Source organism: Halichoeres trimaculatus, unplaced genomic scaffold, assembly GCF_033239565.1.
Source record: "Halichoeres trimaculatus isolate MK-OKI-2021-1 unplaced genomic scaffold, fHalTri1.1 fHalTri1_scaffold_4, whole genome shotgun sequence".
NCBI lineage: Eukaryota > Metazoa > Chordata > Actinopteri > Labriformes > Labridae > Halichoeres > Halichoeres trimaculatus.
In genome coordinates, this window is record NW_027437182.1 from 11666796 (window position 1) to 11681948 (window position 15153).

At 39.5% G+C, this 15153-nt stretch overlaps 1 protein-coding gene across 3 annotated transcripts in view; it reads right to left on the bottom strand.

Annotated features, from left to right (window-relative positions):
* Positions 1 to 1019: 1019 nt before the first annotated feature.
* pla2g4ab (phospholipase A2, group IVAb (cytosolic, calcium-dependent)) overlaps positions 1020 to 15153 on the bottom strand; it is a 55864-nt gene continuing 41730 nt past the window's right edge. For all 3 annotated transcript variants that reach the window (XM_074668891.1, XM_074668889.1, XM_074668890.1), the window contains exons 9-19: positions 14920 to 15142; positions 14591 to 14705; positions 12804 to 12941; positions 12631 to 12720; positions 11439 to 11504; positions 10538 to 10668; positions 10278 to 10389; positions 8644 to 8828; positions 8354 to 8543; positions 6189 to 6346; positions 1020 to 4302 (exon numbers count right to left, since the gene is read on the bottom strand). In XM_074668891.1, coding sequence (XP_074524992.1) covers positions 4144 to 4302; positions 6189 to 6346; positions 8354 to 8543; positions 8644 to 8828; positions 10278 to 10389; positions 10538 to 10668; positions 11439 to 11504; positions 12631 to 12720; positions 12804 to 12941; positions 14591 to 14705; positions 14920 to 15142 — 1567 coding nt within the window. In that variant the 3' untranslated portion in view covers positions 1020 to 4143. The remainder of the gene's footprint in view (positions 4303 to 6188; positions 6347 to 8353; positions 8544 to 8643; positions 8829 to 10277; positions 10390 to 10537; positions 10669 to 11438; positions 11505 to 12630; positions 12721 to 12803; positions 12942 to 14590; positions 14706 to 14919; positions 15143 to 15153) is intronic.

Sequence of the window (15153 nt, forward strand, 5' to 3'; positions counted from 1 at the left end):
GCAAGTATTTTCATCTTGACTTTGATTAAGTAACAACTTCAGATTCCTGTTTAAACATGAGGCAAGCTGGAAGTGATTTTGGACACAGTCACTTACAAAAATGATTGACAGATTTGTTTTTCACGTGTAAGAACAGGTAATGTCACCTAAAGAGTTTTTTCCCATTTACGGAAAAATTTTGATCTTTTTGAGTATTTATTTGAAGTGAACTCAAATGCAGAGGCGTTCACAGATTTTTGAAGGGCAGGGGCGGATAAAAGGCACTTAGTTTAGCATGTTTTGCCAACCAGCAAAATAGCACACATTTTGGCTCCCAAGCAGGCACTTTGGTGCTGAAAAGCCCATTTTTAAATCACTGGGCCATGAGAGGAGGCGGCTAACTCTGTGCACACCACTGCTCCAATGCCTTTTTAAATTTCTTCTGATGTCAAGCATTTTTGTTCTTTTTAGCATTAAATCTTTGATTTTATGTAGTTAACCTTGATTTAAGGGCTGAGGCTAAACATATTTAGTGCATTTTGAGCTTCTAGCAGCGTCCAATGAGCTAAGTCAATCTATACATAGCACAAAAAGTACAGCCATTTGCGTTGGGTAGCTTATTTCTTTGTTGGGCTGAGCTGCAGAGTTCAACATGTGAAAACTTAGTCCATGAAGAAATTGTAAATTCTTCTCTGCTGCTGCCAAACAGCTTGTTCTGCTGCTTCTTTCAACACTTGATTTTAACTGAATAATCATCTTTGAGCACCATCTGTAGAGCTATGATAACATTCAATCTGTAAAATTCTGTCTTCTCTATGTATGATCTCTTTGGCTCAAGGCTTTAGTATAGCAGCTTTCCAACCAGTGAGTTAAATAATGTTTGTTTTTTGCAATTCCCACAGACAGACATGTAATGAGCTGGGTTTAATGCCTGTCACACACAAATTCATGGTTGTGAAACAGCATCAGGAAAGGTATAGAAATTCCTATGATATATCCAAAGTGCGGCTCAGACAGTAAAGAGGACACATATCTACACACTGAACAATATCAACACAGTCAAATCCTGGCCTCCAGGTTGTAAAGGAAGCAAATACTGCACTTTTTTATCAGCAGCTTTGTTATTTCAGGGAGGGTCTTACAGATTGAGGAAGGAAGTTATTCTCTGTTTTTATTGTCGCTTTTTGTACAGTGCACATAACATGTCATGTTTTGCCAGTTACAAAACGAAGGGTTCATAATCACAGGACTGTACATTTCTTGGTTCCTTTACCATTCCTTGGTTACTGACCATTATCATCTGAAACTTTTGTAAACATTGTCATGATCATAAAAAAGTCATTATGCACAGAAATATTACAGTAAAATAACCACAGGTCTCTTGATGAAGTTCTTCTAACCTAAGGAGAGTTTAAAGAGATGTCACAAAAGGATTCATGAAAAGATTAATGTGTTGGTTTATAGCTTTCACTATGAACCTGTCAAGAAATAATTACAACATTTAAGGTAACATACTGGTACAATTCAGTAAACTGACTCAGATGGAAAGACTTACACCACTCTCACATGTCTTTAACTACATAAAAGGAAACAGTCGGTTAGCTTAGCTTAGCTTAGAGACCAAGACCGGTCATTTACAGAATTATAAAACTCTCCCACGTGCTCGGTACTTCTTTCTCATTCACTGTTCATGTGAAACCAAAAGTCCACAATGATAAATTATCCAAGTTTAGACTGTGGTCTTCTTCTAAATTTAACCAAGTGCTTCTGGTGAGTCAGCATAAACAAACTAGTATGGTTTCACGACTCCTGTTCAACGTGGCTAACTCTGGAAAGCTTTATGGTTGTAAAAAGCTTTAGCAAGTAGCTTAGTAAAAAATAATGCTATATCATCATTTTTCATATAATGTCAATGTTACTATGACTTGAGCCTCTTTAATTTTTCAAGCTCTTGAGAGAAACTTTTAACATTTGTGTTGATTTTGGCGGCCTTAGTAATAATTCTCTTGGTAGAAAATTTCATCCTGCTGCATTTTAACAAACATATCATATCACATACTGTATGAATCAAACAGTATGTAGTGGCTTGCTAGTGGTATGCTGTGACTCATTGTACCTGGCCCCTACCCGCGGCATTAGAAACAAGCTTGAAAAATTGCTACACAGAGGTGATCTATTTTGTTGCAGATGGTCTCATTTGCTTTTGTATCTCAAAGATTTTTGGATTATCAAGTACTTTGCAATTGTGGAATTGTGCAACTTTATACTTAGTATTTAATTTTGCAAACTTTTGAGAGAATGTTGGCTTCAAGGTTTTTTTTTTTTAGGTTTTTTTTTTCTATTGTTGCTTTGATGTAAGAGACATGTCACAATCATACCAGAATTGATCTCATGGCACAAAGCTAAATTTTGCAGGAGCATAGGAAAAAACAGCTGATTTTATTGGTATTGGTGCAAGAGGACCCAGTTTTTGATCTGCTTTTTCAACGATATAGCATACTCTTACAACCATTTTTTAAATTATTCCACAGACCCCCAAGCTACAGATCGCAGACCCCACTTTGAGAATCACTGCTTTATAACTCTTTGAATTTCTTATATTGAGTCATTTTATCCTGCAAAAATTAAATGCATCTCAGCCTTTTTGAAAAAGACAGCTTTTTACGTGGGTGTTTGGGTTTTTTATGCAACAAAGAGATATGAGAGTGGTAGTTAATCAATGAAAGCAAAAAAAAAAAATCCTCTAACATATCCTTTTTGAAATGAAAACAAAAAAATTGAAAAAAACAACAAAGCCTGCAAAAGTTGACACATACCATGTGCTTAAAAACAAAAGTAGGATGCAAAGTTTTGTGGAACAAAAGTCTCTGCAGTAAGACTACAGGATGCATTTGTCCTCCTCAGTGTCTTCCTTAGGTGTAACCGAGCATATAGGGGTATATGTAAATGCTCTGGTGTAAAATTCCACTGCTCTGTGTGCAGCCTCTGGGCCCCTGCAGGTATAGGTGTAGTGTGTCAGATTCCAGGCCTCCACTGCGGCAGGTATAGGTGTAGTGTGTAAAATTCCACTCAGTGCCACAGAGAGACACAGGTTCGAGCAGGGTGCTGGTCTCATGATGGCACCCACCACTCCACCCATGCTCTCCTCACTCTGACTGAGGCTCTACTTGACTTTGCAGGAGCGTTCAAGAAGTCCGTGGGTTTAATAGAGGGGGAAATGGGCTGTGAAAAACAAACTGTGCTGGTATCTAAAGGAAGCCTGAAACAACATGGTCAGGAAAATAAACACACCTTTATCCCAATGCAGAGGAGAAGCGAGGCCGTTTCTATGGTATCAAGTTTTGTTTTTCCAAAATGGAGGCTTAAATAAGAGACACGCCCTGCAGGAGAGCAGGGAGCACACCCTCACTGTAGGTGGGTAAGCAACGCTGAGATGTTTGAGGTATCCAGAAGGGGTGCACTCTGCGTGTTTAGGAGTTGCCATCAAACAAAATCAACGGTAACCAGCTCCTCTTCCATGTTTTTAAACAGGATTACATGTTTAGACGAGCCATCCGGTGAAGAAAAAAACACAAACACACTGATTTGCATGCTGTGTAGAAGCACGCTAAATATGGAAAGAGACAGGAGAGAACAGCTGCAGGTCAAATGTAGAAAACAGCACGACTGCATGAAGAGACACAGACAAGGTGCATACGCAGCATGATCTGAAGGTTGAAAAGGATAAAAATCACGTTATGATATAATTGAAAAGTGACAGAGAAAAGTTAGGTTTTCTTTATACCTAAGTAACAGCTTTTTCTGAGATCTCCTGACATTATCAAAGACAGAACAGAAAGTATTTAAAATAAATCTCCTAAAGGTTATGATGGAGTCACATTGTAATGTTTAGAACGTGATTATTTCCATCAGGCAAGGAACATCTTGCGCTTTGTTTGTTGGAAATAAATGCCAACAGTTGTTCCAGGTGAAAAATCTGAGAATGTTGTTTATGAATGCAACCACAGGACTTTCACCAGTAAACACGAAGATCTTTGCAAAATCAAAAGTATGATTTAAAGAGAAACAGAAAAGAGATCAACATGATTGAATTCTCCATAATGAAGACTCTTCACTTGAAGCCAAAAACCCCAAAGTCCTTTTCATCCAAACTCTTGGACTGAGCTACTGTTGATCATTTCCCAGAAGATCCCAGGGTTTCACTCGAGGGTCCCGTTTAAGAGACTTCTTTTTGGGGATCTCACTGAGGGAGAAGTGAACAGGGCGGTGTGAGGGGTTCTCCTTCCGGGACACAATGCAGTCCTTGATAGCTTCTTTGATCACCTACAGGACACAAATACAGGAGTTAAATTGAGGAAGAAATGGAAAAAAAGCTTTTTAAACGTCAACAGTTTACTTCTCTTCATATGTAGTGTGTTTACAAAGTCTCAAACCAAACGGTTTCAATGTTTCATGGAATTAATCACTAATGGACCAGTCTTTAACTTTGAGGGAATATATAGAACTTAGATTAATTTGTCATCTAGCTGATGTGATCAGTAAGTGGTTGAGTGAACTAAAATTAACTGATGTCCTACCTGCCCACTATGGATCACTCATGTAATCATCACTTTATCAAAGCTAGTTGGTTTATCTCAACTTTATATCAAAATTCCTGTGATCAATCAGCACTGAGTCACCTGAAGCCAGAATATAAAAATAAAAACCTAAAATTAGGTCTTCTGGTAAATATTTCACAATGCTGAGATAACTCTGTCTGAATCAAAGTTTGTAACACTCCTACCAGCAACGCAAGCTTTATCTAAAAGGGAAACTGACCTATTGGTGAACTTGTTTTCTTTTAACTCTAAATATTTTTAAAGCCTTAAACAAAGCATATGTCATTGTTTTTATCAAAGCTGTTTTTTGGTGTTTAATTTGTCTTGTTAAACTAGTTACTAATATTTGTGTATTTTCATTTTTCTGACTTTGAAAATTATTTTTATAATGTCATCAAACTAATTTTTTAAATCTGTTTTTTCCACATTGGACATTTAAATAGCAGGTGCAATTTGAATCAACATGAAATAAATTCACTTGTTAAAGCTTGTGTGAGGAACTTCTGGGTTTTGTCGATTTTGGCGCCCCCTTAGACACAGGGGTATGTTATTTTCCCTCTTTGCTGATCATGTCTGGCAGATCTAGTCCTGTATATTTTTACTGTAGTAGCTAGTGGGTTTTTTTTCTAATGTCAAATATACAACTTGCTGTTATTTTCTGATTCTAAAAGTTTAAACCAGGGTGGTTTCTTCAGGGTGTTGTTAATGTCTGATACCGTCCTCATGACAGCAGTGACAAGCATTAAAAATTACATCAAAGAAGTAGTCATTTCTGTTGCCAATGGTCTTCTTTTGTGTGCTTGCTGACTTACTGAATGTTTGTGTTGCCGGGCAGATTTCCTAAAACATGCATAATGTTTTATGACTAATAACACATGTGTTTATGCGGTAATCCACCCATCAGTGTTGCCTTATGAGGTCTTTAGGAAAGTATCTTCATGTTAAGTATATTCTCATTCATATGAGCTGACCTTCCGGTGAAATCACCAAATGTACGTTGCATCAGATGTCAGTGGTTACTCAGCAGGGAGGTGACTCAGACAAAGAGAGAAAGTCAATCTGACCTCTCACAGTGGCACACCTTCGCCAGAAGCTTGTAAGGACTTGCACCATCCGGTCTTCGATGGGCTTTTGGTATTCAAAAGTTTCTGCTGTTACACAACAAACTAATATTTGTGTGGTGACATGACGATGCAAAAATGTTGAACTTCCTCACAGACAAAACAAAAAAAAGTTGTGTTGAAAAAGAATGACAGAGAGAAAAAATACTGTCAGTCTATGTAGGTTTGGTTTCTCATGACCCGGCTAAAAATACTGGAAGGGTTAAATTTTTTTTTACATTAAGGGTTGTAGAAGCATATTTTTTTCCCTTTCCAGTTGCTCCTTGAATTGTAGACAAACAAACTAGGAAACTGTTTCAAAAGACGGCATAGAAACACTTAAATGGGTAAGAACAACTTTATATTCTATATCCTCTGTAAATTAATAATACAGGCACCTTTCAAGACACCCAAGGACGCCGTACGAAACATAGTTCAAAAGCATTTTAACAAAAGTTAAAACAAAAAATGGATAAAAGTCTAGATAGAAAAATGATTAGAGGAAACTGACCTCCAGGTTGTTCAGAGTGTTGAACTCCATTAGGTCATGGAGTCTGACGAAGGCCTCGTTTGAATACTGGAAGTTAAAAGTGGAGAACGGGCTCTCTGGGTCATCGAAGATGTCAAAATCAGCCAACTCTTTCTCCTTCTCAGTCTCTCTGGGAACACCTGTAAAACATTTTTTTGAGAAAATGTGTAAAAGGTGAGAAAGAATTAAACTAAAGGGCTAAAAAACAAAGGGTGGGGATTTCAGTCAGTTGACCATACACTTAATTAGAGGCTAATTCTTCTTGTTGTATTTCTTTACTATGTTTAGAGATTGACTCTTGTTGATAGTTTTGTTGGTTGGTTGGATGGTTGATTGGTCAGTTGGTTGGTTGGCCAGCAGGACGTTTGGTCCATTGGTTGGTTTGTGAGTTGGTAACTTGAGAGGTTGGTTAGTCAGTCAGATGACTGGCTTCCTGGACAGTTGATTGGTTGGACGTTTGATTGACTGGTTGGTTGGTAACGTCAAAAAGCAATGCAGGAGTATTGTAATGGGCAGAAAGCGGCAAAAAAACTTTCTAGAGCAGAAATGGTTCTTTTGAGTGCCAAGTTCAGCTTTTAAGCCAAATGGCCATCTGAACATGACAAAAGTTATTTGGATATGCTTTTAATAAAAAATGAATTACTACCAGAGTACATCAAGTCTCAAATACTACTTGATGGCTGATTCAGAGACACCCCCCCCCTTGTCAAAGTAGACCAGGTGTCTGTGTTGCAAAATTTCCAGCATGGCCTTAATTTTCCCCCATGTGAAGGAAAGACCTCTGGAATGATCTCCGCATTAATCACAAACTTACAAGTATCATCTCTTTTTGTATGGCCTTCAGTGAAAAGTGACAACTTTTAGATTCGTTTTCCACAGGGCAATAAACATAAAATCAACAAACTTGGTTCTGAGTTTTCAAAATGATTTTAAAAAGTGGTCACATTATACACCCCATGTTCAGAGACTATAGCACATAAATCAAGTGACTTTGGTTCTGGTGGCCATACCCCCCACTCTCTTTGACCATTTTCTTATTCTGTGGACTGTCCTGTTCTCTAAATTTAGGCATTAAAAACAAAAAATGGGTCTTCTTTCTTCTCTGCATATGAGAATGTCTGGACCCTTTCTTTAAACTTCCAGTGAGGGTGGAGTTTCCCTGGCATTATATCTTCTCATCATCATTTTTTTTAGGGGAGGTATACACTTTGGCCTTGAATTATATAACTTAATATGAAACATATGTTTCTGGTTTTGAAAATGCACACATACCATATTGACACTGGGTGGACCCACAGAAGCATGTATAGCTTTTCATATAGGGGAAGTCCATTTATGGTTCACTTTCCGTTCAATGTTCTTAGGTTTACATATGAAAACCTTATGTAACATGTATAAACAGAGTGCGGAAGTATGTAGGCCGATGACCTACTGAGTGTAATAACAATAATAGTAATAAATCAGATTTATATACCCCTTTTTGAAGATACTCAAAAATGCTTTACCTGACAGATATGAGTACATAACACAGATAAGAAAAACAGAGAAAAGAGAGGTTATTTTGGTAGGGGTCAAGTTTTGAAAGCTGCCTTGAAAAGGTGGGCTTTGAGTTTAGTTTTGAAGAAGAGGAGTGAGTCTGAGTAGTAGGGACTTCCAGAGGGTTGGGGCAGCGGCTGAAAAAGCTCTGTCGCCAACAGCACAGTACATATAAAGAGGCAGAGCTGGAGATGAGATCTGGTGTCTCAGTATGGCTCCTGACATACAGCCTGTTTACACACAGAGCTCTCCCACTGGAGCGAGAGATTCCCAGCTGGCACCTGGCTCCTTAAGGAACCATAACTCACTGGGAGTGCCTCGTGAAACACTGAACACACTGTACTTCACATCTGCACACACACTCACATTAAGTAAACTGCAGGTATGTTTTACGGCAGACACACCATTTCCAACATAAAACCTTGGTGGGCAGAGACCTTTTTAACGGGGTCACTGAGAAGAGAGGCTCAACTGAAAAAACGCTTGCTGCTGGCCGAATATGGCCGATTTCCAGGACAGGATGCCTCATTTGCCATGACGGTAAAACACATTCATCGTAATGATGCACAGAGCCTTGGAATACTTTCCTCCTCACACATGCACATACTCACCGGGTGCCTTGAATTGCCTGAAGTTGATGTTGACGAGGACAAAGTGGATGACCGTTGGGCAGTTCCTTTCGCCTTTTTTTGGCTTGAAGACGTAGCATTCCTTCAGGCCCTCGCGGTCAAAGACTCTGGGGTCAATCTTGGGGAATGGAAGCTTATTCATTCGAGCCCACTTTTCAGCCAAAAGGAGCTCCTGCAATGTAAATCCACAATTGAAGACAGAGGGACTGTGATTACATGTTTCCTCAGACCAGTTATAACAAACAATGAGCGTCAAAAAATTTGACTCAGACCTTGAAAGGGGGGCTGGAGTCGCTTGGTCGTGCAGAAAAGTCGAAGGAGATGATGAGGTCGACGGTGCGCTGTGGTCGCAGGATGAGAGGGTAGGGGAGGTTGTAGGTCAGGCCACTGTCTACTACATGGATCTTCTTACTCTTCACATCCAGTGGCTCATAGATACGATCAAATTCATCAGGGTCTGAGGGAGAGGCATCAGACGGAAGAAGTGATTCAGAATTTAGCTTTAGAAATGATTACTGAAAGCAGCCAAATGTTTTTCTGCATGACTGACCCTCTCGTACAACCTGTCATTACTGGATAATGTAATATTCAATAGAAGGCTGGGTGACGTCTTGTTTTTAAAAGCCACACCTGGAGCGTCTTTGTTGCTGCAGCAGTTATTCTACTGCGCTTCAAAATCCTTCTTTAATTGCAACTATTTTATATTAAAAACGGATAAAAAATATCTGCATGTTTTGTGATTGATGTTCTTTTGATGTTTTTTTGTGGTCTGTAGCACGACAACCATGCTGTCCTGAGCTTTGGTTGCAGTACACAAGAAAAAACACAAGAAAGCAATTAGCAGTTAGAGAGTTTCATATTTCTCTTGAGACTGCAAAAAGACCAAAATTAGAGAAAGGAGAAAAACTTAAGAGTATGTTGAGTGCGTAAATGGGAAAATGTTGGGTTTACAGCTTGTCACACTGTCTTCATGTGGCAGGAAAAATAATAAATACTAACTTAATCTGAATTCAGGTATGAGATCATGGTACTGTACTGTTGTCTCAGACTAAGGCTTAATTGTCAGAAATGTATTAAGTTCTCATGCACCAACTTGCAAATGTATCAATGAGATAAGAATTTATGGCTACTACAATGTTGTTTTTGCTGCGTTTGTGTCGGGATTTCCAAAAAAAATAAAATCTTTGCATTTGGAGTGGGTCATTACTTTGTGTGGCTCATTTGTTGGTCATGGACACCAAACTATTTTTACTGTTTTCACTCCTGTGCTTGTCTGGAGATCCAACATGTAACCATGGACACATTGTTTACATGTGAAATCAGCTGTTAGCAGCCTGTAGCATGTCAATGCTAACTGGTGCAAGGCCTGATGTTTTCCCACAAGGTGAGGAGATGGAGGTGAGGACGACGTGCTGGTTCTCAGGTGTGAGCTCAGAAGTGACGACATGGACCTGTCCTTCCATCCATCGTTATTGGGAACGTAAGATCTATCTCCAATAAGATAAACGAGCTAGCCGTGCTAACTGTGCAACAGAGGGAATACCAGAAGGCGGAGTAGCATCACGCTATTCACAGACATAGCTAACGTAGCTAACACTGGACACCAACACTACATTGGAAGAACACCTGCTGTGAGCAGACAGGAGAGACTGAACAGACTGCTGAAGAAGCTCAGTCCTGGACCCTGTGGAGGTGGAGGCTGGCTGAACTGGAGAATGATGGACAAGCTGTCAGCATCTATTTTCTTATGGACCTTTTTGCACTTTCTACATGTGTTTTCTTGATTGCTGCTGTGACTCCTGAATTTCCCCTTGGGGATTAATAAAGTATTTTCTATTCTATTCTCCTCAAAAAAAACCAACCCCATTAAGTTATGAACAGGTAAAATGATCATATCTGCTGGTACCTGTGACAGCATCCACCTCCTCCTCAGGTGTGGGTGCGTGGCATGTGACCTCACCGAGCGGAGAGAACGGCATGTTGGTGTTCAGGTTCAGGCCCAACATGAAATTATGTACCTGGTAACAAGACGAGATCATGGGTGAAAAGAGAAGATGGTAGGATGTTGCACGAATACGTATTGAAATAAAAAAAAGAACAGATGTGTTTTAACTGGAGTATAATATTGTTTTATGGTTATTTAAAAGAGATAAGAGAGTTCAGTACCTTCCCTGCTCGGCCCTCTCTTGTGTTGAATAAAGAAGAGTCACTGAAGAGGGACGTGAACATTCGTTGAACCCAGCTTGCCTGGGCGGTACGATGGTATTCATCCTCAGCCTCCTGGTTCTCTGTTCCAGCTAAAGGAAATGATAGGTACGAGAAACTAGTTTTAAGTGTTGTGGAAAAGGATAAACATCAACAATAGTTCCCTGTAATGTAGCTAGAAGAGTTTGGAAGAGTGTACACAAGTGTACCTAAGCGTACCTATAGAAAGATTTTATCATTTGTTAGCATCACACTAAAAACAAGTCTGTGTATAGTTTCAGGGGCACCAAAAGTGTGGTCTGAAGTTACCAGAAGGGTCATAGTTTATTATAGAAATAGGAGCATGAAGTGTGAAAACAAGCTCCAGAGTACTTCAGTAGAAATGAAACTGTTTCTCATTTACACCCCTCCCCCTCTCTGTCGATATGTCTTCCTATTTGTATTTATAGTGGCACTTTTTCTCAACCAGCTAAAGTTCACACTTACAAAGAAAACAGCATTTTTCTTTCCAGAGTTAAGCTACACTTTGTTCAGATCACAGAAAGCAAAACACAGAAATTACAAGACAAAGGTAAGCAGCTGTAAAGGGTTAAAAAGCAAATGCCTGATATCTCTTTTCCTCTACAGGAACCACATTCAATGTCCTGGTGCAGCTGTGACACGCAAACAGATGTAACATGACAACGTCACCACAAAAATGTGTCGAGGCGTTGACCTTTCTCTTGCCTGCAATGTATCAAAATGTTGACTGGAAACATTAGAAGTCACACATTTCTGCTGCACCACAACAAATGAAATGTCACTCAGGTGACAACAGGTGTCTGTTTGGAGGCTTTTCACGTCAATCATCAGCTCAGCTCACCTTTACGTGGCTCCTCGTCATTGTCCAGGCTGTCTTCTCCCACGATGTGCTGAGGTTTAATCTGTTCTGTAAAACACAAGAAAAGCTTCATTCATCAGGTTCCAACTTTAAAAGAAAGCCTGTTAATCTCACTTCATTTAAAAATAAACTCTTCATCCGACAGAAGGTTTGGCTCAGTTCTGTGACATTATCAAATCTCTGTCTATTGTGGACCTCTGTGAAAAAAAGTGATTGGAGAAATGTGATTCCTCTGATGAAGTCATTCATTCTTAAACTGGGTGGAGATGTTCTTAGCACTCTAGTACAACCATTGCATTGACAGTGTGTGTCTGAATGCTTGAAGGTCACCCCAAACAAATGCACTCAACCGAACACAAACATACGATGAGCTGTCAGGATACACACAGGAAGCTGATACCTTCCCACTGTTGTGGCAACACCACAAAAATACACTCCTCATAAACATTTTAAATCCGCTGTGATAACTTGAGCTTGACTTTTAAAGGTGTAAGGATACCTGCAGGTGTTTGAGTGTGTGAAAATTATTTTGGCACGAGATCAGGCTGCAGACGTGAGAAAAGACAGACAACAATATGTTCTCAAACACGGCTGAATGTCAGTTTCAGTAGGAGGGTGCAACATGGGAGGTATTTTATCAGGAGATCTACGTATGCGGACACAACACAATGGCATTATCTGAAAACAAACACCTACAGGCACTTACACAAAGTACCTGTGCTTATAGCAAATATTCAAGACCGTGTCCCAGACGTTTCAGAGTGTAGAATCACAAATACAGGAGGGATAAATCTCAACATATATTTTCAACCATATTTTCTCCTCAAAGCAGAAACAGTTATTGGTAAATTCATTTCGGTCTGACAATTCTGAGTTGTGCAAATATAAGTTGTGCTCCAAAAGTTGGAGATAATAAAGCTAACAACAGAGGCGCAAACTCAAGTCTGTTGTAGAGGATCATGTGGTGTGATTAAATGCAACTGAACACCTCCTGAGATGCTGCTGGTGAGACTGTTTTCAGTTATTGCATTTTTTCCGCTGTAAATTAAACAAAATTTGCAGTGGACAAATAAAGATCCTTGATTCAAAACCTTGTCCACATAATCTGTAAATAAAGTTTGTTTAAATCATTATAGCTAACATATAAAAAACTGAAGGACGAGAGAAAAACTACCTAACTCCTCCTCCATGGTGCTGCCTCCGACTGTGTCTTTGACTCCCAGAACTCTGTTGAACAGGATGGAGAAGGCGCTGCCCCACACACCTGACACAGTCAAAGAAAACACACTGTTAGAGAGATTACTCATCTGAAATGGTCTGACTGTTGAGTTTCTAGGAAAATCTTACCCATGAGAAAATGAAGAGGGTTTTCCTCATACTTCTTGACAACAGTTCCCATGAAGAACTTGCTTCCGAACAAGTCAGGGGTCATGAAGGTGCCGTACTTTGCCATCCCGATTTCATACGGGCTGAACTCCACCCAGTCTGCAGGGTGAAACCACGTGTTAATGTGACTGAAATGTAACACGTTTAGTAAAATAATATGATCACTGTGCTGATAAAGTAAATGTCACTGACTCACAAAGCATGTCTGTGTGCTCAGAATGGATAAATGCAGTTATGGCTTTGTTACTAAACATATTAAAAAAATGATTTATGCTCAAAAATATAAAGCTTCTGGATTAGGACTCAGGCTTATATTACAGATGTGAAAAGTTTCAATTGTATGAATTAAGAAACTGACTTTGTTCACAAATGAAGAGGGAGAGAAGTATTCTGAGGAACTCTGAAACAAAAACCTGTAACACCTGATTTTCAGTTTGAAGAAACTACGATGTAAAAATGCAAAGCTACAAAGTCCATTCAAGAGTCATGAAGATTGACAATTTCTGTTTGGTAATCTTTGAGACCTGAAACTGCTGCAAGGGGAAAGTTGTCAATCCAGATGATTAAAACCACCCTGAAAAACTGTTTATATAACCAATGCTCAAAGTAAAAGTAAAATGCTTGACTGATAAGGACAGCAAGATGACATTTATTGATCAGAAACATGACTAATAAGCACAGAGAAAGATCGGATCAGCAGAAAGATAAAGGAGAGTGTAATATCTAAAGTTTCTCACAGAAGTTTTAAAAAACAGATCTGTGGTTAAATCCCTCCAGACTTTGACCAAAAACTGGCTCTGAAAATGGGAAAAATTTTGACTTGAAACAAATCAGGACTTTTGCAAAACATGAGGAAAAGTGCAAAGTTGGAATTCAGGTTTAGTTCATTTAAGTTGAGCTCTTAATGACTGCGTATATAGATTTCGAATGTCAGTTTTGGAGTTTAGCTATGATGCGGAGTAGTTAAAAGAAAGTGAGATATGTGAAAGCGATACTGCACGTTACTGACACTTTCAAAACCAGTTGTCATGCATGTGTCTTGACATGCTTCAGGCAGCATGTCACGTACGAAATTTTCCAAACACATTTCCTTCATATTTTGGAACATCCAAACCGTAAAACATAAGTATTCTCTGACTTTGATGTGTGGGTAGGAAGAGTTCCTCAAATCACCAATGAATGAGGGCATGGAGATTTCATCCGAAAGGCACGTATGGTGAGTCAGACTTCTAATTTTGGTTTACAGAAAAACTCTAGAAAGTGTGTTGAATGGCCATTAGTCACTTGAGTCTTACTGTAAATCAATCATTTTGTTTGGAAGTCCACAAATATTCAGACATGCCTCTGAGGTCACCAGTGATATTTGTTGTTCCTTTATTCAGAAGTGTGTGCAGCTGACGTGTACTGGTTAGTTTCGCAAACTATGGGGAAGTAGAATACAACATGGGACTAACCCAGACTCTGTTGTGACCTTGTTCACAATACTTAGTTCCTGGATATTCAACAGTTGCTATCTGCAGAACCGTCATCCTACTACAGCCAACAGTGTCATAACACATCCTCTCTGTGGTGGCCGAGCAGTCTGTAAAGGAACTAAGTACCACTGGCTTGTTTCACACGTGGCTGAGCTTGTCTGATCTTTTTTACTTACCTGTAACATGCAAAACTTTCTCAGAGTACATGCAACACACAGCACTGGCCTAAATGGAGATTCAGAAAATCAGAAAACAGAAAAAGTAGAGATTTACCTGCAAACATGAGCTCAGAAACATCTGGCTTGACATGCAGGCATGTGAAAAGCGGGAGAGGACTCTGGGCTTGGTTTATTTTCTCCTGGATGCTACTTAGCTTAATGTCCATTCTCTGTAAAGGGACAACAAAGGGTTTCAGTGGGTTACAATCCCACTTTGCATGATGTGGACACACATGAACGTAGGGAAGTAAACACATGTGATTGCAATGAGAGGATATGCAACATTCATTTAAAAAAGCAGGGTTTTCACTGCTGGGCAAAAGGAAGCAGAAAAATATGAGTCTTATCAGAAATGAAAACAAACAACTGTCAGGTGCCTCTTACCGCAGGTATAAGCGTCTCTCCTATAAGCATACCAAAGATGTCTGTGAAGGTTACAGGCTGCCCTGTGGCCTTTTTGGTCCAAAGGGCCTGGATGTAGTTGGTTATATGTTGTGGCAGCAACAGCCTCAGAGGGTTACTCCTAACTCTGTTCATCAGCTCCTTATTGATGTCCTCTGGGCCCTTATTTGGAAAGTCTGGGTGGGAGTACAGAGTGGACATGTACCTGCAGGTATA